This window comes from Myotis davidii, unplaced genomic scaffold (genome assembly GCF_000327345.1).
Source record: "Myotis davidii unplaced genomic scaffold, ASM32734v1 scaffold94, whole genome shotgun sequence".
Taxonomy (NCBI): Eukaryota; Metazoa; Chordata; class Mammalia; order Chiroptera; family Vespertilionidae; genus Myotis; species Myotis davidii.
This window is the reverse complement of record NW_006285313.1, coordinates 386,620-411,414: the sequence shown is the minus strand read 5'-3', so window position 1 is coordinate 411,414 and position 24,795 is coordinate 386,620. Positions and strand designations below refer to the sequence as shown.

The following is a 24,795-nucleotide window of genomic DNA, read 5'->3' as shown; positions in this document are numbered from 1 at the left end:
ACTGAACAGTACTGTTGGTACAGGGTGTGGGGAAAGTTTGTGCTTTGACAGAACACCCATGCATCCCTTCAGGGTCATCAGATGCTGATTCTAGGGGAGCTGTTTTGTCGCTCTGTGCTGTAGATAATGGAGAGCGAGGCAAAGCAATTCTTGTTTCCAGACCTCTTGACTTCTCTCCCCTACCAAGAATGAAGCCAAGTCTTGCCTCCATGTGCACATTCATTTAGATATTCCCGGGCGGTGTGTTTGTTCTTTGAATTCTCCTTTGTCTGGGTTATAACATCTGCCTGGCCCCTTCAGTAAGAGTTAATAACATCTTTAACATGTGCTCATTGATATCTGTCTAAGAGCCATCATTGGACTCTGTTCTGGAAAATGATTCTGTAACAAAGGCCGGGATCCTACTAGAGATCTCTGGTTGCCATCTGAGATATGGAAGAGCCGGCCCCTTCCTTGAAAATCTAATTAAGGGGACAATGTTGCCAGCAACTCTGAGATTTAAAGAAACCCCCCTCCTCTCCCCACCCCAACTCCCCTTATCCAAACAGGTAGCCCACCGTGGCATCATTGCCTCAGGGGAGGTGTGCTGGCAAAAGCAAAACAAAGGAATCTGCAAGTATGTCTGGATGTTGTTTCCCAGAAGCTGGAGAGTTTAGAGGAGCTGGAGCAGACCCACATGTTGGAGAGAGGAGATGGGCCTTTCCTTTCAATAAAGCACTGAGACTCTACCTCCTGCTGAGGGAAGGAGAGAGAGGCAGGAGCATCAGGACCAGAAAATACCAGGATGCAGCAGATGTAGTAAAAGCAAGTGTTTCATGAACTTTTCATTCCTGTTGAGATCAGTGTACATATTCTCTCTCTCTCTCTCTCTCCATCCATCCATCCATGTATGTAATTCACTGTAGACAGTGAGAAAAAAAATTGCAAACACTGACCCTAAAGACATTTTAAAAAAGCCAAATTTGGCTCTATCAGCCTAGTTGTATTCTTTCCTTTTCTTCTTTAACAATGACTCCTAAGGACTATCAGATTAGGTTTGAGATACATTTTACTTTCAGGCTCCTAACTGTTCCAAAGGGAAGGGCAGCTACCTTCTCTAAGGACCTTTGGTGGGGCTTTGTCTACTTCACCAAGTTCAATGACCCGCTGCGGGGAAGGCATCTGGGATTGAGACAAATTAAGACAAAGAGGCCAGAGCTCCTCAGACAGGGTATCTCTCTTCCCCTTTCCCTTTCCCTTTCCCTTTCCCTTTCCCTTTCCCTTTCCCTTTCCCTTTCTCTTTCTCTCCCCTCCCTTTCCCTTCCCTTCCTCCCTCCTCCCCTCCCCGTCTCCTGTGCCAGTCAGGATAGAGCAGAATGGAAAGCTAATTTTTTCAGGATTTTGGGATCTACTTTTCAATGTGGTTTTATTGTTACGCTTTCAGGAGCATAAATTATGTGAGGATCAGACTTGCTGACTCACATATATGTTAAAATGTAGAAATCCCTACCCACCAAGCCAAAAACGTGTGCTTATGGATCATTCCCCAGCACGGCTGCAATGATTACGTTATCAGGTAACCCTGTTGCTGTTGGTCCCCATACCAAAGTTAATTTTAAAAATGTGACAAAATAAAAAGTGACAACAGTTTAACAGACACTCACAAGAATGAATCAGAAGTGTGAAGAAGTTACCCCCAAATAGAGGTGGAATGTTAAAAAAAAAAAAGTAAGGTTAATTCTGAGATTAATACTAAGTAGTTCAATTTATGGCGCTTAAAGATTACGGTGGAGTTTTATAAAGCATTGACACGTCTCACCAGCTTTCACACCCCACTTAGGGCAACCGAGTCTGTTTTAAAAGAGACAGGGGTGGACCCATGGAGAGCTCACTAGAGATGACTTTAACTGCCCCACAGTAGAGGCAGCCTCACTTACACTCACCCAGGGAGCTGGCCAGGGGGAGGATGCTGGCAGCAGGAGCCCTGGAACCCGGAGGACTGGGTCTTCTGTTCATTAGTTGGAAAGGAATTTGGGCTATTATCTGTCCGGTTTCACACTTTCTATTTACCTGTTTAGTATCCTCTCTCCTAGGGCCTGATTTAGTTTCGCTCCACACTGGGGATGGAGCCCACAACCCAGGCATGTGCCTGACTGGGAATCGAACCGTGACCTCCTGGTTCATGGGTCGACACTCAACCATTGAGCCACACCGGCTGGGCTCACTTGTGTTTTAATAGATACAATGATTTCATTTTGATTCAGAGAGTACTTTCTGGGTAAAGATATGAGTGCAATATACAGGCTGATAAGAGAATATCAACAACAAACAGGAGGAATTACTCCTGTCAATCGAGCATTTGTTTTCTTTTACCTAATCTATAATAATAAAAGCGTAACATGCTAATTAGACCGGACGTCCTTCTGGACATCCCTCCTTCCAGACAAAGCCACAGTGGGCAGAGGTGGCAGTGGCGGGCGGGGGCGGGGGCTGGGGCCAAGGCCCTTGCGTGAATTTCGGGCATCTAGTATTCAGTCAGGGGCCATTCAGGAAACACTGTTTTGGTCATATCCTTGCAACCTCAACTAAGATGTCATCTAGTAAACAATCGTTTGTGCCTTCGGGAGATCACTGTGATTCTTCATTCGTAATCTGGGCTTGGAAAGAGCAGGTCATACATCTACTCAGTGGAGCCCACTGACCCTGTTACCCCTCAGGCAACCCTCAACTCAGTGGTCGGCCTGCGGGAGACCCTCGAAGGCTAAGCCACAGGCAGACAGTCCAGGGCTCATTTTTCACATTGTGCGTGGCGATGGAGTGGGAAGCCTGGGGGAGAGTATGTTGCAGTAAATCTGAGTAATTTCTTTAAGCTCCTCCCCCTTCCATACAACCTGCTCTTCAACAGAACCCTGATTTTCAGTCTTTCTGTGATTAGTGTCCCTTTTCTCCCAAATTTGTGTTTACTCCTCACAAAACACATTAATGGCAGAGTCCAGATGGGTTAGGAAGACCCACTCACAAATTCTGCCGTGACAGTTAAATTCTAAGAACAGTAGTGTGTGTGTGTGTTAATATGTTTTCATTGATTTCAGAGAGAGGCAGGGAGAGATAGAAACATCAATGAGAGAGAATCATTGATTGGCTGTTTCCTGCACGCCCCCTCCTGGGGATCGAGCCTGCAACCTGGGCATGTGCCCTGACTGGGAGTCGAACCTGTGACCTCCTGGTGCATGGGACTATGCTCAGTCTCTGAGCCACACCAGTTGGGCAACAGCAGGTTTTTTGATAGAACTCTTGCACCGTGTGCTTCGATTTTTCAAGTCAGATTTCATCCCATGGCGTGTCATACAGCTGTAAAATTTTTAAAAATTCATAAAGTGTCTTTCTTAATAGATCCACGCGTTAATAAGTGTTAGCCATTAGATAACAATATCTAAATTCCAAATTCTGGTCCCCACTTTATAGGTATTTTATAATAATTCGAATTTTCAGGGAGGAGAAAGCTTTAAAGCATTAAAGGCTTAGGTGGCATTTAGCAAAAACAACCCAGCATCGTCTGCTAACAGTGAAGGCTGTGATTCAAGGTTACAATCTGCAGATCCATCTTGCTGGATTTCACCAGATCATCTCTCTGGATACTGTGAATCTGGAGGTGCCAACCCCACTCTACAGATGCAATGGCTGCAACTGTGAAACTAACTACAAGTCATCATGCGAACCTGGGAACTTAAAAGAAATGTTTTTCAAAAGAAAAATACAAATGACTCTTTATTTTCCCTTTTTCATTTCCCTAAAGCCGTGGTCGGCAAACTGCGGCTCGCCAGCCATATGCGGCTCTTTGGCCCCTTGAGTGTGGCTCTTCCACAAAATACCACGTGCGGGGGCGCGTACAGTGCGATTGAAATTTCGTGGCCCATGCGCAGAAGTCGGTTTTCGGCCTGGGCGAGTCTGTTTTGAAGAAGTGCTATTGATATTTGGCTCTGTTGACTAATGAGTTTGCCGACCACTGCCCTAAAGGCATTGTATTGCCAAGGAGCTAGGCATCCCCCAAACACCTGATGGTATTTTTCTAGAAAACGATGAGTAGAATTTGAGGCAACCCAAGAAAAGAGCAGCAGTAACTGAATGAAGGAAAAGTACTTCAAAGTCTTAAGTTAGAGAAATCTCTCAAATAATGAAACACATCTGGTGATCAGAGACCAGAGATACTCTGGAGAGAATGACAAACCAGGGCTCTCCCTGCGGAGAATGTGTCCTAATTGCATGCACAAGTCACAAATGTTCTCTTAGTTTATCCAAGACTTCCTGGCGTGAACAGTGACGCAGGGACATTTTATAATCTCAAACCTGCCCCCAAACTACCCACCCAACATCTCTTCACCTTTCCTTCTATTTCACTTTTTTCTCTTCTGTTTTTATTCCTCAGAATAAAAGTTGAATCATAGCCACAATTCTCAACCCGTGTCATCTCCTGGCACACATAAGCGAATGACTAAAATTCTGCAGCAACCCAAAAAAGGTGTTTTTTTGCCAATCTGACCAAAAAATCTGTGTGATTTTTATTCATTCACACCAGTGGCTATTGTTGTGTTGGCCGTTGTCATTTTTTTTTTTTTTTAATTTGACAATCTAAGGGAAAAGAGGTCAGTGACCTCAGGTATTGCACGTTTTAAAAATTCTTGCGGCACACGGGTGAACATCGTTGTATTATGATATAGCCAGAAACTATCTTTGCTGCAACAGCCAAAGGGTAATAAGAAACTACCCAACTACAAACCAACATCCCAACTTGTTTTCCAAGAGCAAAATGTATGTCTTGAGGCAAGTTTCCTCTAACATTGGGTCAGATATGTGTGGGAAACGAGGAAACAATTTATTTTCAATTTGGCAATGTCCAAGAATAATGTTAAGCAATAAATACGTTAAAAGTTAATAAAATATAAACACATGGCCCAAACACTTGTAGGCCAGCTGAGTGACACCAGCATGTCTCAGAGAGGTGGGGCAGGAATTTGAAAAACACGCCTGCTTTCCAGGAAAGACTTGATTCGGAGTTGAAGTCTTAACAAAGGTGTCTATTTGGAATGACAGTTTGATCATTACTTTTAGTCTATAATCACAATGAATGACTAGTCTAAAATAAGGGCTGGTGTATTACAAAATGTCAAATGTTAGGGATTAAAACCATTGCTCGTTAAAATTACAGTGAGACCCAGCTGACAGACCCAGTTGAAGTATTCTGTCAGCAAAAAATAAGCTAAAACAATTTTCTACTGGCAAAACCCTTTTGTAAGTATTATTGATATGCTGCTAGTTAGAACCTAATGTCTTAAAGCAGAATGTTATGGCTGGCGTGGACCTTAGAAACATCCAACCCAGTGGTTCTCAACCTTGGCTGCACATTAGAATCACCTGGGAATCCTTTTAAAATCCTGATTTCTGGCCTCATCCTCCGGAAATTGTTTCTTTGTTATGGGGTGGGGCCACAACATTAGTAACAAAGAAACAGAATTTCCGGAGGATGAGGCCCAGAAATCAGGATTTTAAAAAAGATTCCAGGAGATTCTCATGTGCAGCCAAGGTTGAGAACCACTGGTCTAACCCAACTCCTCATTTTACAAATAGGAAACCTGGAGCTGGAAATTAAAGTTAGATTAAAAACACCCGTTACTATTTGGATTAAGATTCCTGAGTAGAGAAAAAAAAAAAAAAGACAAAAAACCCCACAAAACACAAAGCAGGAAATGACTCCTCAGGACCTAACGCACAGACACGCTTTCAATAGAAATTTGACCAGACCAGGAAGCTTTTAAATACCATTTCCTTTTTTGGTGAGGCTCAATGTTTTGTGGCAACATTTAACTTTTTCTGGTGAAAGTAGATGTTTTTATAGAAAATGTAAAACATACAAGGAAGCACAAAGAAAATAAGCCATCAAAAATAGTTTATTATATTTCCTTCAGACATTTTTCTAGGCAACAAAAATAACCAGCATTTACTTTGTAAATGGAACATGACGATTACTTTTCCTGACACACAATCACAGGGACAGTGGGGGTTCCGGGGTCCCTGCCGAGAGAGAGGGAGCCAGTTGGAAAGCGGGGTGGCTAAGGGACAGACTGCCACCTAGTCGATGACCAGGGGGTACTGACAATGCACTGGGGAACAGGGTCTCTACATGACCTTGATTTTCATTTAATTATTATTTTTTGTTAATCCTCACTGGAGGATATTTTTCCATTGATTTTTAGACTGGAAGGAACAGGGGCGGGTGGGGGGCGAGGAGGGAGACACAGAGAAACATCCATATGAGAGACATTGATTAGTTGCCTCTCGCATGGGCCCTAGGGCCAGGATGGAGCCTGCAACTGAAGTTCGTGCCCTTGATCAGAATCAAACCCGGGACCCTTCAGTCTGGGCCTGATGCTCTATCCACTGAGCCAACCGGCTAGGCATGATTTTCATTTTAGAACATAAACCCACCAGAGCAGGAGCCTAAATGTGGGGCGGGGAGGGAGGGTAGAGAGGTAAGTAAAGGTAAAGGTCAAAGTGACTTTCCAGTCTGGCTCTGCCTGGAACCGAAACCTTTCTTCTCCACAAAGTCTCTTTGCTTCCTCTTGAAATTGTGGCTGATCTTTTTTTAAAAAAAATTAATTAAATTTATTGGGGTGACATTTGTTAGTAAGATTAGTATTCAAGTGTAGATTTCTCTTGATACATGATCTGCATTGTGTGTCCACCACCCAAAGTCAAATCATCTCCCATCACCATACCTTGGCCCCCGTTACACTTTACTGCTTCCCCACCACTTCTTTTGGTAACCACCACAGGGTCGTCTGTGTCTCTGCGTTTCAGTTTTATATCCCACATGAGTGAAATCATACCGTTTTTAGCTTTTTCTGAGGCTGATCTTGAACACTGGTCGGGGGCTCTGAAATGGCTTCTCAGGAGAGGCAGTGCAATCTCTCATGGCCACACAACTTTAAACAGCCTTGTGCCAACTGTATAGTGTATGGGTCCTCTTAGATTCTTTTTTTTTAAATTTTATTATGCACCACATAATACACTGCATGCTACATAATAACCTTCCAGCAGGGGTAGATCAGTATAGCTGAGTTATTTTTCATCAATCGGGAAAATGTTTCCTTATTCATTGTTCTCTAAACTCTTTGACATATAGTGACAGTTAACTTCACAGACACACCCTCTCTTTTCCACAAAGTGCACTGACAGGAGTAATAGGCAAGCCTTTTTCCCTTGCCCCTGAGTGAAGCTGCGGGTGTGCGCAGTGGCAGCTCTGGGGGTGGGTAAGTGCGCACGCATGGTGGCGATCCCGGGGAGAATCTCGAACCACTTCGTGGCAAGGTACGAAGGCCCTTAGATTCCGGAGAAGAGCCCCTACTAGCTGGAGGACGCCCTGAGAACTAGACGTCACCATGATACTACCTACAGGCCAGGGTTTAAACTAGTCCCTGAATATCCTTAGTAACCCTCCGGAGGGAAACGGGGTGACTGAGAATTTAACAAACATAGAATGACACAGAAGTCATCTCTCCCTATTAGGAGCATTTAGCCACTTTAATGAATTCTACATGGTCCTCCCCAGGTATGGACTAAAGCAACTGCTCAAGCCAAGTCCTGATGTAACACTATGACTTCCAACCTTAGTTTAGTGACGGCTCAGGGAGCACCAATGATCTCCCAAGTATTAAGAAATTTTGCTCTTTGACAATCAATTTTGTTCCTCTTAACTAAACCAGAGGGTGTTCAGAAAAGTTGAAGATGTCTGGTTCAAACAGCTTTTGTCACCACCCACTGAGAAGGCCTATTAGCCGACTAGCTGAGCCATTTTAAATTGTTATGCTGGTAATTGTGTGTGCCTCTCCTTGTCTACAGCATTAAGCGTCAGAGAACATCTGCAGGGCTGTGGACCGCACTCTATTGACTAGACATTAAGGGGTTTATAGCACAACACTGAGCCGTCGGCATTCTAAACTCTGAAAATGCTACTTTGTAGTATTGAAGAAATAAGTGAGCAAGGAAGAATGAAAGGCTTTAACAAGAATTTTTCAACAGACATGTTCACACTAAAAAAGTGAGGTTAATAGCCAGGGCTTTTAACTAGTCCCTGAATATCCTTAGTCACACCCCGGAGGGAAACGGGGTGAATGAGAACTTAAGTTTTCCAAGGATTGAAGTTCAAATCCTCCGAAGGCTGCCAGTGGTCAAATAAAATGAGAACTCAGCTTTATAGTAGCAACTTCCCACTGGCACCAGCACAAGGTGGTAGTGATTCTCAAGTTTAATATATTACATACAATACTAGAAAACTAAGCTAAAGTTTTAAGGAGCATCCATTACTATTAAAAGGGTTGAGCTTTACTACTCCAACCCCGGGCTTTTGACAGAACTTTCTGGAAAAAGGCCCATGAAAGCACAACAAAGAGGTATACTAATGACAGGTAGCTGCTACCATGTGCCACAGGTGCTTCAGGAGTCAGTAGTAACAATCTTGAAAAAGTAGGGGACACGTAGTGTCCCAGGGAAAAACTTTTTAGGTATTTGTAACAGAAACAAGTACAAGTGACATGAGCGACCTCCTTCACCACATTCACTGGTGGGTACCCCATTTTCCCCACCGCTTTCGTTGTTTACACATTATTGTGAACAGGGCAAGAAAAGGCCGTTTTCTCCAGGCTTTCAGAAAAACAAACCAACGAGGGATGCTATATCCCCGAGTCTGTGCTCCGTGGCTGGAAGCCCTCCCTCCGAAGACTGCCCATGTCAAAGCGAGTAGAAACCTCACAGCGCACTAACAAAGTATCATCCTTAATGAAGGTTCTCTGTCTTAGGGCTTCCAGATGCATAAAAGTCACATAGCCAAAACCTTTTGGGTTCCGCGGGATTGTGGGTCTCTGGAAGGCAAGCAGCTCTGGTTTGGCATCCATGATCTCCTCATGGTTTTGCCTGATAGGTGCTTCGGACTGATCGAGAATTGTGAGGCGTATTGTACCCTGGAAGGGCCAAGGGAGGTGGCTGTCATACTCTCCTTGCATGGTGTGGACAAAGAGGGATATATAGTTTGCACAGCGCTGAGCAGTTGGTAACTGAAGGTGCAGGCGCATGCAGAGTTTGTATCCGGGTTTGCCTGTGTAGAACCCAGGGCTGTGAATGACAACAGGTTTCTCCTCTTCTTGAGATTTCAAGTGCATCCCAAAGTTACCAATCTTCCAGATGTAAATCCCATTGCACTGCTGTGCTTCTATTTCAGCAACCTTGTCCTCAAGGGTTCGAATATTTCGTTTGAGCTCACTGACATACATGCTCTGAGTTTCCATTTTCGCAGTCAGCTCCCGGATTTGATGGTCTTGTCTTACAAGGCGACCCTCTAACTGTTGAATGATCTCTTGAAAATTGTAGACCTCTGAGTTACACCCAGAGGGGACCCGAGCCAGCGATGCAGGCTCGTATCGTTGAGGCATGGGAGCTACAGCCAGGTTTAAGCTCTGAACAGCCTGGGCCAACATTCTCATGTGTGACTGGGTGTTCTCCTGTAGGTGGCGTGCCAAGTGAATCCTCTGCATCTAAAAATTAAGCACAAGCCTTAGGCTGGGAAAAGGTACTGTGAGGATTAGGAAAGGGGCCTAGCCACACCAAATAAAAGGTTTTAAGTAACATCACCATTTCTCTCAATCCCCTACAACCTTCTTTGTCTCCATCATTCTCGATCCTATTGCTACTGGACAGGGTCTGGGCCAGGATGGTCTGACCGTAGAGTGTGGGCTCCTGACTTTGTGTAGTAAAGACTTCACAACATGGGTCGGGGTGGCTTTTGAGAGTATGTTTACTCAAGCTGGGGCAGTAAGGTAGGAGAAGCAATAGGAGAGAAAAAGTCAGAGAAAAGGGGTCTTGGAGACAGGTTCAGGAGAGTAGCCTGGGTAGAGCTGCCACTGCGTACTGTTCCCCTGGTTGCAAGTCCCATGGGATCCCTTTAAGTTTAGGAGAAAAACAGCAAAGATACAAAGCGTGGGGAAGTAACATGAGAGAGCCTAGATGGGGCTGTTTTGGCTCTCTGAGAAATTTAAGTCACAGTGACAGTGAGCTCACTGGGCAGTCAGAGAAAATTGGGGCCCTGATGACAGGTTCAAGGGGTCAGCCTGGGACGAGCTGCCACTGCCCGCCGCTCGCCTGGTGCAAGTCTTGTGGGATTCCCTTGAAGTGTAGGAGATGCACGCCTGTCGAAGAAACTGGGGAAGGGAAAGATGTGGGTGTGCTCCTGGGAGGGAAAGCGTGCCATATCCTTTGTCTTGAAGCTTTTATTTAACCTCTCTTTGGCCAATGGAATCCTAGGGGAGGTCTTTGGGAAGGAGCGAACAGAATATTCATTAGCTCTTCAGATGTGTTCCTCAGTGTGCTGATTCATCAAAATGTGTGTGTAAAGGGGCCAGGGTTATTTTCTGGTTATTTAGCTTTTTGAGTGTATTGAAGAGGGACTGAGATGGAGCCCGGTCTAGAATGTGTACACCATTTGATCCCAAGTGTCCTTGGTTATGAAAGATAAAACCTTGTCTGGTACCTCCATTCCCACTGTATTCTCCACTGCACTAGATAAATGAATTTTCTTGATCTATATTCAAGAGTCAAAAGAAAAAAAAAGAAATACCTTACCTTTTCATGGCAACCAAAAGAACTGAAAGTGCATGGAATTGGGGCTGTAGGACAGTCTAGGTCAAAATGATTAGGCATCTGAAAACCAAAGCAGAGGTTGAAAAATGTTTTTCCCTGCATATCATGTTCTAGTTAATGAGATCACACTTGAAATAAAGATTTACATTTCATATAAACAAAATCATGTATCATCTATGGCTGTCTCTATATCACAATGGCAGAGCTGAATAGTTGCAACAGAAACCAGGTAGCCCACAAAGATTAAAATAATATTTACTTCCAAAAGTCACAGAGAAAAGGAAATACCAACATCACATACCATCCCCCAAATCACTCAGAATTCAATTCAAGAAAATGAATTTGTTCCTATTGCTGGGAACTGGAACGCTATAGTGGCATTTTAAGAAAAAGCACCTTCTGAGGTCAGCCTCAACTGCAAACTTCACCAGGACTCTCAGTGTGGCCCAGGCCATATATCAGGGACCAGCCAACTGTACACATTAAAGCCCCGGACTGTACCCGGTACTTCCCTCATGACCGCCTTTCACAAACCTTCTAACCTTTGGTTAGCCTGGGCATGTTTTGACTACGATGGGAGACTCAGCTGTTAGAAAGTATTTCATAAGCACATTAATAAAGGTTCTAAAGAATGTCTCAGCTTATGACTCTTCAAGGTAAGACCCATTATGGAGGATCCTATTTGAAACTGGTTACCAAATTCCCTTTAGAAATTTAGATTAGCTACAGTCATAAATATTTCAAGCGGAAATATTAAAGACCATTTAACCCAATCTTTCAATTTTGCATAATCCAGAACAGCGGACAGCAACATTTTTTAGAAATGGTCAGATAGTATTTTCAGCTTTGTAGGCCCTATGGTCACTGTCCCAAGTATTAACCTCTGTCACTGTGGGAGAACACAGGCATAGACGATGTGCGGACACATGGCATGGGTGTGTTCCAATACCACTTATTTATAAAAGCAGGCAGTGGGCCAGACTGGGCCTGCAGGCAGCTTTGCTGATCCTTATCTAGAATTTCAACTTTCTTGCCAGAGATCAGCGGCAAGTCAGTGGCACAACCAGGGTCAAAACCTAAGTTTTCTGTTAACTGAGGATCTTTTCCTACATTAAGTTTTATTTTTGCTGGGTTTCAGATGCGCTGCATGGTTTCCTTTAAATATTACAGCAGAGCAGAAAGAAATGCCAGGGAGGTGAGATTTCATTAGCAAAACAAAGTTTAACACCTTCACATAAAGACTGTTGGAAAAAAACTACAGGACTCTGTTTAGACAAATGGAAAAGTTTAGTGGAGGGACAGGTTTTGCTTGCTTCTAGTTATTATTAAGGTAATCAATTATGATCTTTAGGTTTGCAGATTTCATGGGTGTATAAATAGTGACTAGTATTCAAATTGGTTGGGTAAATTCGCCAAATGTCAGAAGATAGCAATCAGATGGAATTTTCCTATCTCTATTAACAATGTAAATGCAGTTTTCTACTGTAACTGCTGCCGATGCCCCATCAGTGGTCTACAGGGCACCTGAACAGAGGGGTACAGATCCTGGGAGTCTCAGAATCTCTCAGTGTGTCCCAGGGCCATGGGGACAAATAATGCTCTACCACTGAACAGACCTGCTGTCCTCTATTTCATTGGTCTTTTGGCTAGTCTCTGGATACCTACGACCCTTACTGCACAGTGTGTAAATACATATTTAAGGTGTGTTTTTTTTCCCTTTAAATGGGAATTTTGATGATTTGTATCTTAAAAATTACCTGGTTTTGCCTGGAACTTGTATAAATATACATAAACATGGAGATTATATTAATGACTTTAAGTACTTAGGGCTGAGTATTTGTTTTTCTGAAATATTCATATTTATTAATTTTATGAAAAATTTTCATAGTTCTAACACTTCTTCAACCTGTTTCATTTTGCCGTATTGATTTAAAAACCGAGCCCACTCCTTTAATCTATTATGGAAATATTCATTCATGAAAAGAAATCATTATACCTGTTCTCTGATGAGCATGGTACTGCAGTATTCACAGATGACATTTGCCAAAGGACAGCTCTGGTCATGGCTCTAAATTTTAATAGAAAAATATAAGAAAAACATGAGAAAATTCTGAAAAAGCAAAAAAACCCTTACTTTTATAAAAGTAATTTTTCACCAAAAACAAATTAAGGACTTTGATGTGTGTTAAATAAAAAAAGTGAAAATAATATGTAAAGGTTGTTTTCTCTCCCTCTACCAGTATAGTAAGTAATGAGATACATCTTGCATTTCAGCTCTTTCAAAGAATACAGTACACAAAAGAGAATCTTTGAAATCACTTCTTTTAACTGGAGGCAGAGCATCTGTGACTAGGTGGACATCATTGACCAATACTATATCTAATTCAGGCTCTTAGGGGGTGAGAGCACAGAGCACTATTAGGGCAGGAGGCTCTGGTGCTCCGATTCTCACAGGCCCTGGAAGGGTGAGCCTTGTTTTTTAAAGTACAATGAGTTTGAGAAATAACTAACCCTTCAGGTTACATCCATTTAATTTACTTAAGTTCAGGAAAACATCAATTTGTTCTAATTATGCCTCAGCCTTCTCCCCATTTTTAGCAAGTTAGCTGACTTTTTTGAACATTTCATCAACTTAATGAGTATAATATGCTTGATTGCATAAGAAAGTAGGAAAAATTACCAAGATAAACTTAGAGTGGAACCTTGGTTCTCGAACTTAATTCCAGAAGCAATTTGTTTGAAAACCGAATCATTTTTTCCCATAAGAAATAATGTAGGTTGAATTAATCTTTTCCAGACACCCAAATGATTCCGTTTTAACCTTTCTTACATCCAGTACATGTCTAATGTACTGTTTAATGTATAAATACACTTCTTTTCTTAAATTTATCGAAACACTCCCTACTCGCCTTAAAGGAATCACTTTTAGCATTGGGTCCAGGATGTCTTTCAGGTCAGCATGCAGTATCTTTCTACCTCTTCAATTGACTGTGAGTATTGCTTCTTTCACACCCTTAGCAACATTAGCACTCTTAATAAGGCCGCTTTATGTTCTCAAATTGTGCTAATTGTTGATTTCTGCCAGCAACAAAAGCATTCTCTCCTTTGTTGCCTGAAAGATGCTTTTTGTCATGCTGAGCTATCAGCATGAAAGTGTTGTCAGGTTGAAAGCCATAGTTTGGTTCCACAACCCGGACATTTCTTCTGTGAACAACTTGGTCAAGAACCAAATTGTTTGAGATGGGAGATGATCAAGAAACAAGATTTGACTACATAAGAAATAAAGTTTAAGGAAGTATGTTAATAGTTATATGAAAAAACTGTTCTATCATCATGATGCTGTCAGGTGCCACGAAGTTTCTTTTTAATGATAACATTTTAATTGAAGTGTAACATACTCCCAGAAAAGTGAATTCATATGTGCATAGCTCAGTGACTTATCACCAAAAAACACACGTTGTGAGATTAAATTTAATTATTCTCCAAAAAAGTTTTAACATCCCATTCTCTTTTTCAGAGAGTAAAGCATAAGTCTTATACAGGCATCATTCTACTTATTTATCTCAAATCCAAGACTAATCATTAAAATATCACATAGGAAAGCAGATCAGCACGTCTTTCCTGGAAGGTTTTGTTACTTGCAGATCTACTATGCTGTTAAGTAGTATAAACAATGTTTTCTAAGAAAGATATACAGCCTGACCCGGGTGGCTCAGTGGTTGAGCACTGACCTATGAACCAGGAGGTCACGGTTCGATTCCCGGTCAGGGCACATGCCCGGGTTGTGGGCTCATCCCTAGTGTGGGGCGTGCAGGAGGCAGCCGATCAATGATTGTCTCTCATCATTGATGTTTCTGTCTCTCTCCCTCTCACTTCTTCTCTAAAATTAATAAAAATGTATTTTAAAAAATGATTAAAAAGAAGATATACAAATATAAACCCCACATTTAGTCATTAAATGGTTTACTGAACTTTCTTAAAAATCAATTTTCCCACAACCGATAATATAGACTCAGAAATGGAATAGCATCCTCATCTACTGTGAAGCCCTTAAATGTACATAAAAACAAATTAACAAGTAGTGAAATTAAGAAATCCAAGTAGTACATGCCTCTTTATCTTCAAATGCCATTGACATAGCACAGTTCTTACAAGAAACCTGTCTTCTTGGACACTCCTGGAGAATGTGAGTATTAAGTTGGCACTTTTGTAATGGACGGTTGCATTGAAGACAATTCGTAAGAGCAAACTCACAATGTGCTTGATGATCCTATAATAAGAAAAAAAGAATTGATTAGCACCTGCTAATCTTTAAGAAATCTCTTAAATATAATCTCTTCTGACTATATACTGTTCTCTCTCAAAATAGCTACTTCTTCACAAGGACCTAAGGAAAAGGGACAAGTTGTAAATGTTTTAAACACTTAATTTCGAATAAATCATAAACGATACTTAATTTCTCATAAAACCACCAAGCTAAAAATGAATTTAATTTAAAAGGAAATTCTTTTACCTGATTGCTTCAGTTCCTCTCAAGTTATAGAAAGACTCCATTTAGTCAATAATAAAATGCACAATTTAGAAAAAAGAGAAAAAAGTATGAGGGTACCAAGATGATGACTATGAGACTTGTTGCTTATTTCAAAATGAGAAAAATAGCCCTGGCTGGGTGACTCAGTTGGTTGAAGCATCGTCCCATACACCAAAAGGTTGAGAGTTTGATTTCCAGGTCAGGGCAGATACCTAGGTTTCGGGTTCCATACCCTGTTGGGGCATGTACGGGAGCCAACCAATCAATGTTTCTCTCTCACATTGACATGTGTGTGTGTGTCCTTCCTATCCTGGGGTGAGGATTAAAAACAAAAAGACAGAAATAAGTGAAGTTATGGGACTGAAATGTGACACTTGTATTTAAAATGCTCTTCAGTATTACAGCTAATAATGTTCACCCCAAAACTTAAACAATACTGATTTCTTTATCATTTGGCAAGGCCAGAGAAGATGGAATTAGAAATTTCTGGTTTCTACTTATATCCAACTAGAGGCCCAATGCATGAAATTCGTGCAAGGGGCTTGGCCCTCGCAGCCGTGGCATCTTGCCTCGGCCTTCGCAGCCCTGCCTTTGTCCAGGAGGATGCCCAGAAAGTCACTGGGCTGTCTGGTCTAATTAGCATATTATGCTTTTATTATTATAGATAATAAAAGGATTGGTACCTCACTAAGCAATTATATGCTAGGCGTCGGCAATACACTGATGGACACAGCAAAGTCTTTATTCTCTAGGAACTGCCTTGCCTATACGCTAAGGCTAAGAAATAACTTTATTACCTCAAGATGCCTCAGTTCCATCTTGTGCATACAACCTTCATTTGGACATCTCACCATCAGAGAAAGAATCTCTCGTTTTGCAAAATTGTCAGGAAAGAGTTGAGTTTCCAACAGTATTTCATTATCAATAGGACATTTGTGACCGGCATCCCTAAAAGAAACAAATAAGATACATACATTTAGTAGACTTAAACAAATATTAACATAAAAAAATACAAACAACTTTTACACGTTTAAAAGAGTTATATATATGTATAACTCACCACATATACATTCTCCATTTATTATTTCCTATGGAAAATAATTTAACACATTATATTTCATAACATTACCCTCCCCCGACCCAAATCAAAAAACCAACACCTGTCCTTTTATGGACAGTTCATGAACTGTTCCTTTATGCAATGAATACAACTAGTACCATATTGGTGACCTATAAAAAATTATGGGATTTTATTTTAATTTTAACTTTAAAAAAATATTTTTATTGATTTCAGAGAGAAAGGAAGAGGGAATAAGAGATAGAAATATCAATGATGAGAGAGAATCATTGATTGGCTGCCTCCTGCACCCCCGCTACTGGGGACTAAGCCCGCAACTCAGGCATGTGCCCTTGACCAGAAATGAATGTGAGATCCTTCAGTCTGCAGGCTGAAGCTCTACCTGCTGAGCCAAACCAGCTAGGCCCCAAAAAACTATGGGATTTTAGACTGTGGGATAGATTTCAACAACAACAACAACAAAAATGAGAAAAATGAACTCAATAAAGTCCTATTTTGATTGTCCTTAAATGAAGTCAAGCCAAGGATGGGGATTTTGCAGTCTGGCAGGCAGGCCTCTGTTCTGCCAGCAGCTACACAACATGCTGCTCGCAATACCAGTAACACTTCACTAGCTCATGGACAACCAAAGTTTTCCTTTGTTTTTATGTCTAGGGGACAATTTAGTAGGGAATTAAAGGACCTCTGTTTCCTCCTTCCCAGTGGTTTCCCAGTGGTTACTTAATCTTATGATGGGGAAAACCATCCCTAGGAAATGTGGTTACCTGTCACTTCCCTTTAACTTTTTGGGATCTCTAAATCTTCACTCACAAGATGTGGCAGGTCAGGTAGACCACTGAAGCATTAATCAATCACTCAAATCATTTGCTGAGCAACTCCTGTGTGTAAGCCACAGTGGAAATTGCCATGGTAGGTAAAAAACGGGTCTACTGTTAAACGCCTTAGAACTAATAAAGGTGAGAGAGACAGCCAATCTTTAATGAGGCTTCTGTCAGAATAATGGTCTTCGTATAGTCAAATCTTTTATGAGAAGCATAGGACACTAAAAACAAATTTATTGACATATATACCCAAGATCTAAGTTATGGATGTCAAAGAGGAAAATAAACAAAAACAAAAACGAACTTACAAAGTAAAGTGGAAACCATTATCCACAGCAAATGGAACTGGATTAGCATGTATTTTGGTTTCCTGAATGATTATAATGGAGGAGAAAGTTTGAAGCTATTCTTTTAAGAACATTAGACTCAAAGTAAGCGGTCATTTCTAGCTGAGAGGGAGATAGAAAAAGAAAGCCTCAGACTTCCTTTTGTGGGTTTTACTTCCTTTTAAGACCACTGTCCATTACTTTCATGAATATCTTGCTATTAAAAAACTGCTAAAGATGATCTTCTTGGGCATATGACACTAATAAAATACATCTCTCTCTCTACAAAAAGTCAGTGATCCATAATACGGTACATACGACCTATGAAGACTGAATCATGAAGAAACAGAAAATCTGAGAAGATTGCTAGTATACAGAGTAAATCAGTAATCACCTCCCAGAAAACCCACACCCCTCTCAACCTCTCAACCAACAAAATCCAGGAGCAGATGGCTTCACTGGTGAATCCCACCAAACATTTAAAGAAAAATTAATACCTACCGTTCCTAAACTCTTCCAAAAAATGGAAGCGGAAAGAACACTTCCAAACTCATTTTATTACCCTGATACCAAACCCATACAAGGACGCCACAAGAAAAGAAAAGTCAATTTAAAAGTTGAAAGAAAAATCTGCAAGATAGTAAGTAGCCAGCTTTACCTACTTACAAATGATTTCACCAATATAACTCGATGCTTATTTACTGAAGAACGTAAAATCCTCCCACTACTTCCTTAGTCACTTAAAAGAGTCCTATCTACTTTTGATTTAAGTAAAATGTATTTACTTCTTGGGAGATGAACTTGAACCATTGATGGACTCCCTCATACCTTCATTCAGTTAAAGCAACCATGATACTGAGCACTGCTGGGTGTCAGGCACTACTTCCGGCACATAGGAAATATCCAGAAATAAAATAGCTCTCAACCCCTGCTCTCAAGGAGCTTCTTTCTTTCTTTTAAAATATATTTTGTTGATTTTTTTTACAGAGAGGAAGGGAGAGGGATAGAGAGTTAGAAACATCGATGAGAGAGAAACATTGATCAGCTGCCTCCTGCACACCTCCCTACTGGGGATGTGCCCACAACTAAGGTACATGCCCTTGACCAGAATCGAACCTGGGACCCTTCAGTCCGCAGGCTGACGCTCTATCCACTGAGCCAAACCGGTTAGGGCCCAAGGAGCTTATTTCTAACTGGGTAAGAGAGGCTGGGAGTGTGGGGGGCGACAGAGGGGAGCATGCTGTGGTATAAACAGGGTAGCCAGGGCACCTCTGAGAGGTGAGATCTGAACCACATTGGAGGGAGTGAAAGGTGTTAGCTAGACAGTTAACTGAAGAAAGAATGTTCCACAGAGAGAACAGCAAAAGCCAATTCCCCAAGGCAGGAGCATGCTTGGCATGTTGAAGGAACAGCAAAGAGTGACTTGGTGGAAGGAGGGAATAGTGGACAGGAGGTCAGAAAACGGATTATGGATCTAAGAACAGGGCCTCACACGCAGATGACTTGCTGCAATGTTCTGAGCAGAGATGACCAGGTTCCCTCTGGCTGCTACCCTGAGAACAGTCTGGAAGGCAAGGGGAGAAGCAGGCCTGCGGCTGAGCTGACGGGGATTCAGAATAGGGTGGCAGCAGTGGAGGCAGCGAGAGGGACTGAATTTTGGATATACTGTAAAGGCAGAGGCATTGACTAATACTTTCTTTAAAAATACTGGTTATTTCACTTTTGTCCACAGATATCAGATAACAGACAGAATTTAATGTGGCTAACACCATCTCTGATCGATTATAGAGTCAGCATTCTTTGTATGGTTGAGCTGATCATTCTCCACTATCATATAAGGTGTTATATTATTATCTTAAAGCAGAGAGAACTTATTTATCTGAGGATCAGAGGAGGGTAGAAGACAGACATTACCTTTTATACCACAGTAGGAACTAGGGTAAGAATGTAGATGTCTCAAGGTTCTGTCCAGTGTTCTTTTTCCTTGAGTAGGTGTTTACATATAAGACTACTCTTGGGATGTCCCGTGTCCTGTGCAATATTGTTCTCCGTACTTGGTTCTGATATAGGACACAGTTCTTTTCTTATGCTCACGTACCTTATTGATTTGGTGATGCAGGCTTTGCAGAACCTATGGCCACATGGTGTCTGCACTGCTTCCCGTAGCGCCATCAAGCAGATGGGGCATTCATACTTGCTTTCCAGGGGTGGATCAAACTCGACGTCGTACCCCTGGATCTCTTCCATGAAAGAGCTGGAGAGGTTCCCTGTGCTGGCAGTGGCGCCCACGCTGTCGTCTTTTGCGGCAGCACTACAGGAGCTGGCCATGGCCGCGCAGCAGTCGCCCTCAGACTGGCTGGAGGCACAGCTGCTTTCAAAGTTTAGCAGACTCATAGTAACGAGCTTATCAATTACTCTGTAAAAATAGCAAGAGAAAAATGCCTTAACATGCATACACATACACCGTAGCTTATCGAAGCAGGTCACTTCTTCGTTGATATAGAAAAGCTGCATTAATATTATTTATAGAAAACGTTACAAGTTTTTTGAGCTTTACTTCATGACTAGTATTCTATAGTAAGTTAAGGAGTTCAAGATCTAGTAGGTAGATAGAATGTAAAGTTAAAAGAAGAAATGACCTCCATTGATACTGAGCTATCTCACAGTTATGTTTAAATTCTGTTTCCTGTGACTGAAGTTAAGAATTTACTTTCGCCAAAACCGGTTTGGCTCAGTGGATAGTATGTCTGTCTGTGGACTGAAGGGTCCCGGATTCGATTCCTGTCAAGGGCATGGACCTGGGTTGCAGGCACATCCCCAGTGGGAGATGTGCAGGAGGCAGCTGATCGATGTTTCTCTCTCATCGATGTTTCTAATTCTCTCTCTCTCTCCTTTCCTCTCTGTGAAAAGTCAATAAAAATATTTTTTAAAAAAGAATTTACTTTTCATATCCGTAGTACTCAGCACAAGATCTTTCACATAATAGGTGTTCATTAAGCATCTGCTGAAGCACTTATTACGCTGCTGAAGTTCCCTCACGTATCCTGAGCTGAAGAGAACAGTAGGACCAGCAGGCAGTGCAAGGAAGAGCAATGTACAAGGGATTAGATCAGGGGTGGGGCCCGTGGGCCGTATAAGGCCCTTGAAATCATTTGGTCCAGCCCGGCCAAGGCAACCACAGGCAGGACTCAAAATGCAATAAATCTAGGAGCTTCTTTCACAGCAACATAAAGTTACGTGGAGTGAATTATATTAAGCGAATGATGTTGTAAATATCCATATGGCCCTCAGCAGAAAACAGGTTCCCCACCCCTAGGTTAGATGATCATGTGCAAGTATTAGGCATGTGGTTTGGTGCCATTTAACCATTTGGATCTTGGTTTCTTCTTCTAGATCTGAAATTCCACGAGTACTTCCAAATGTTCAGTGTGCAGATTTCTATTATGTAGAAAGAACAGAATTTTGAAAAAGTATATTTGTATGTCCTTCTGCCTTCAGTCATGTCAAGTGACTATTTCATCATGTGACAGGAAAAACAAGTGAGGTTTCTGTTGTGTATGGAAAACTACTGGTTTCGTGGGTAGGTGGGACGCCTTCAAACTCTAAATCATATGATATTATTGAGTGAGAGACTAATGTCGAAAGGCAGTTCACGACCTATTGACCAGGTCTCTGCAGTAGACTAGAGAATTCCCAATATGTGCCAGATATAGTTCTAGAGACAGAACACAAGCTTCGGGTCAGAGTGGTGAACAATCTTCCCCCTGGGTTAAGAAAGCAACCCTCTAGCCTTGTTTTGGCCACCAGAGGTATCTTTTTCTTCTGCTCAGAAAGATTTTGCGTACAGTCTGCTGAGCACCTACCAAGGCTGAGGCCCTGTTCTGGCTTGGAGGGGCAGGACAGCCAAGTGGTAAATGACAGAGAGGAATCAATGGGCTGGTATGTGAAAGCACTTAGAACTGTGCCTGGCAGTAAGAACGAGTCACTGTTCTGTGCAGCTCTCTCCAGCAATTTTATGCAGTAATTTCCCTGCCCCCTCCCCTTTAGCAAAGTGGAAACCCTGGAACTTAAAAAGGTGAACTAACTTGCCCGGGACTATTCAACTGATCAGTAACAGAGCTGGGAGGAGAACCCGTCTACCTGACCCCAGAGCCTGGGCACTTGGTACTATTACCATGTTTGCCTCTTCGAGTTGCGACAAATTTGTCTATAAAGCTGCATTTAAAATTTCTTTCCCTTTATTTTTATTACACTAGACCAGTGGTCGGCAAACTCATTAGTCAACAGAGCCAAATACCAACAGTACGACGATTGAAATTTCTTTTGAGAGCCAAATTTTTTAAACTTAAACTATATAGGTAGGTGCCTTGTTATTAACTTAATTAGGGTACTCCTAAGCTGGCCTTTGCTAAAAACAGCGAACGTACCTCAAAACAATGTATCTCCCCCCGCGCTGCCTATCCCGCAGCCCGCCTGCGCCCTGTCTCCCGTCCCACCAACACCCCCCACTTCTTCTAACGCCACTTCTTCGAAATAGACTCGCCCAGGCCGAAAACTGACTTCTGCTTATGGGCCACGAAGTTTCAATCGCACTGTACTTACGTGCCCGCAAGTAGTATTTTGTGGAAGAGCCACACTCAAGGGGCCAAAGAGCCGGATGTGGCTCGCGAGCCGCGGTTTGCCGACCACTGCACTAGACTAAGGTGCTGACCCTCCAGCTTCTACAAAACCTGACCTGTCTAGCATTGTCATTTGGATTGATAGAATTTCAAAGAATCAATAGAGAAAAAAATGGCATTTTATTTTACCTTTGAAATATTATTTTCGAAAAGTTAAAAATAGCTCTCAGGCCCTGGCTGGTGTGGCTCAGTTGGTTGAAGTGTTGTCCTGTACACCGAGGGGTCATGGGTTCGATTCCGGGTCAGGGCACATACCTAGGTTGTGAGTTTGGTCTGGTTCCCGGTCTGGGAGAATACAGGAGGCAACCAATTGATGTCTCTCTCTCTCTCTCTCTCTCTCTCGCCCTTCCTCTCTCTAAATATTAATAAACATATTCTCGAGTGGAGATTAAAACAAAAAATAAAAGCTTCCAAAGTCTTGTTATAGCTAATTCGGATTCCTAGGGAAGACTTGGTACAAGCTCAGAGGCAGCAAGGGATGGCAAGACAGTGGCAAACAGAACTAGTCATGTACCTGTGGTCCAGGATGGGGCAGAAGGCCCTGATTATACCCTCCAAACCTGAGGACATGTGACACTATTATGCTACACTTAGGGCTTATAGCCTTTGTTATTTTTCTGCCCATCCACATTTTTGTGCCCAGTTACTTAGGTAAATCTCCTAGAAGTGGAATTATTAGGTGAAAGAGTATGTAACTTTCTAAGGCAACCCAATGATGTCTGGTTATCCAATATGTATCAAAGGCTTTTTAATTCCCACTCCCCAAAAAAGTTTGAGAGAGAGCATTTTACTACATACCTTTGACAATTCTAGGTATTTTTATCTTTTGGATCTTCAACCACTTATTTTTTAAAAAAGTAAAATCACTTTGAGAAATTAGTATTTGTTGCTTCGTTGTACAGAAGATATCAAAGTCAGAAGAAAAAAAGCAACTTACTGAGCAAAGTCTACTTTTTCTGCCCAACTGTTCAGTTAAGTTCAGTTCACTGGATAGTCTATATACTGCCCTCTTGCAGTCCACTTCGAAAGAGTGGAAGGTATTTTGATTTAAAGAGACCTTTTATAGCGAATGTGTTGTTAAGAAAACCTGTCTTATCAGTCAAAATTCCTTAAAACGAATTCCACTGTAGGAATGCAGTGTTAAGAAATGAAAGTGAGCACTCGAAACATCTAGATCAGGGGTTCTCAACCTTCCTAATGCCGCGACCCTTTAATACAGTTCCTCATGTTGTGGTGACCCCCAATTTCATTGTTACAAATTGAACAGAATTAAAGCATAGTGATTAATCACAAAAACAATATGTAATTATATATGTGTTTTCCGATGGTCTTAGGCGACCCCTGTGAAAGGGTTGTTCGACCCCCAAAGGTGTCGTGACCCACAGGTTGAGAACTTCTGATCTAGATGTATTCGATTTTCACATTACTTTTCACGCTTTAAGAAGTAACACAGAAGCTCTACATCCTCCAAATAAATTTTTCAGATAGTCACGCTCTGTGCCTGCAGTATATAGACCCACGTAATTGTACTGCCAAGAAAAAGTTAAGCTAACACAGTATTTTGAGTGCCATTCAGTATGTATGTTTACTCTTTCTTTCTAGCAAGTTAAAACATTTCCCCCTTTATTTTAGAGACTGGCATAACGACTTAAGTGAAAATCACTTTCCTAACTACAATCACGATGTTAATTAGCACCGAGGGAAGAATAAAAAGTGCTATGAGTCCACTGTAGACATGAACAGAACATGATCTGACACCCATGCAGGAAACATGCTCTTTCAGGAGTCTCTTTACTTTATATGGTGTCACGGATCTCCACCTCATGAGCTGCTCCCAACTCAGGCTTTGCCTCCACAGAAGCTCTGAAAGATGACAGGGTGGGGCCGTATTATAATAGAGCCAGAGCAGTCATTTCAGTGGAACTGTCCTGTGTGTCTTGTGTTTCTTTATCTTCCAAACTTCATATTCCACCTATTTGTCTCTGGGAGTGTATTATAATCCAGAGAGAATACTGTTAAATGCCTTGGGGGGTGGGGGGTAGGGTGATGCACAGAAATGGTTTCCCTCAGATCAACAGGTGCTACTGAGAGAAATGTCTAAGCTAAAGAAATCGACAGGTCCTATCAAGAATTGGTCAATTTTAAGTCAGCAGAAATTCATTCGTGGCTAAACAATGACTCATAAAGTAAAACCATGTAAAAGGATCATGCACCATAGAAATGTACACTTGAAACCGACATAATCTTACTAACCAGTGTCATCCCAATACATTTCATTTACAATATTTTTTAAAAGAAAAAGAAATTGCCTTTAGCTTGCTGCTAGCTTCAGGAATAGATAGGAACTGTTTGCCTACTCCTTAAGGTCTATTCTTAAAACGCAAAGACCTGCAGAGATGCAAATGCTGCCCAACAGTCAGCTGTCTAGATTTTGAATACAGAGTCAAGGGGCAGTCCCCTGCCTCGGCACTAGTGGTTCACACGATTTCTTTCCAAATCCACGGGGCCCCAAACCCATCGGCATCGTTCTCAACAAAAGACCCTCAGGCTGCAATCCTGCAACACCGCGAAGGACACGCACAGCGGGTGCGGGTGGGAACTCGGATCATCTTGTGCCCACAAGGGCCTGAAAGGCACCTCTCCCTGGAGCTACGGAGAGCGCCCCCCCCGCCCCCGCCCAGGGCAGAAGAGCCCC

At 42.0% G+C, this 24,795-nt stretch overlaps 1 protein-coding gene across 2 annotated transcripts; it reads right to left on the bottom strand.

Moving 5' to 3' along the window:
* Positions 1-842: 842 nt before the first annotated feature.
* On the bottom strand, positions 843-19,837 carry TRAF6 (TNF receptor associated factor 6). 2 transcript variants are annotated; one of them, XR_001512592.1, is made up of 7 exons: positions 19,520-19,837; positions 15,994-16,144; positions 14,777-14,935; positions 12,662-12,733; positions 10,648-10,725; positions 8,637-9,563; positions 843-853 (listed from the first exon to the last, which is right to left on the bottom strand). XR_001512592.1 is itself a non-coding variant. In XM_015559011.1 (6 exons), exons 1-6 carry the CDS (start codon positions 19,813-19,815, stop codon positions 8,706-8,708), a joined length of 1,614 nt encoding a protein of 537 aa, XP_015414497.1. In that variant the 5' UTR covers positions 19,816-19,837; the 3' UTR covers positions 6,624-8,705. The 2 variants fall into 2 exon arrangements, 1 of the variants encoding a protein (XP_015414497.1); XM_015559011.1 differs by lacking the exon at positions 843-853 and having other exon boundaries at positions 6,624-9,563.
* Positions 19,838-24,795: the final 4,958 nt, after the last annotated feature.

Bases quoted from the DNA above. Each gene is read 5' to 3' on its own strand.
- TRAF6 (XM_015559011.1), bottom strand. From the start codon at position 19,815: ATGAGTCTGCTAAACTTTGAAAGCAGCTGTGCCTCCAGCCAGTCTGAG. The intron at 12,734-14,776 runs GCATGTACTACT...ATTAAAATTTAG, and splicing joins TGGCATTTGAAGATAAAGAG to AGCCATGACCAGAGCTGTCC. The intron at 9,564-10,647 runs GTAAGGTATTTC...CTTAATTTTTAG, and splicing joins CTTTTGGTTGCCATGAAAAG to ATGCAGAGGATTCACTTGGC.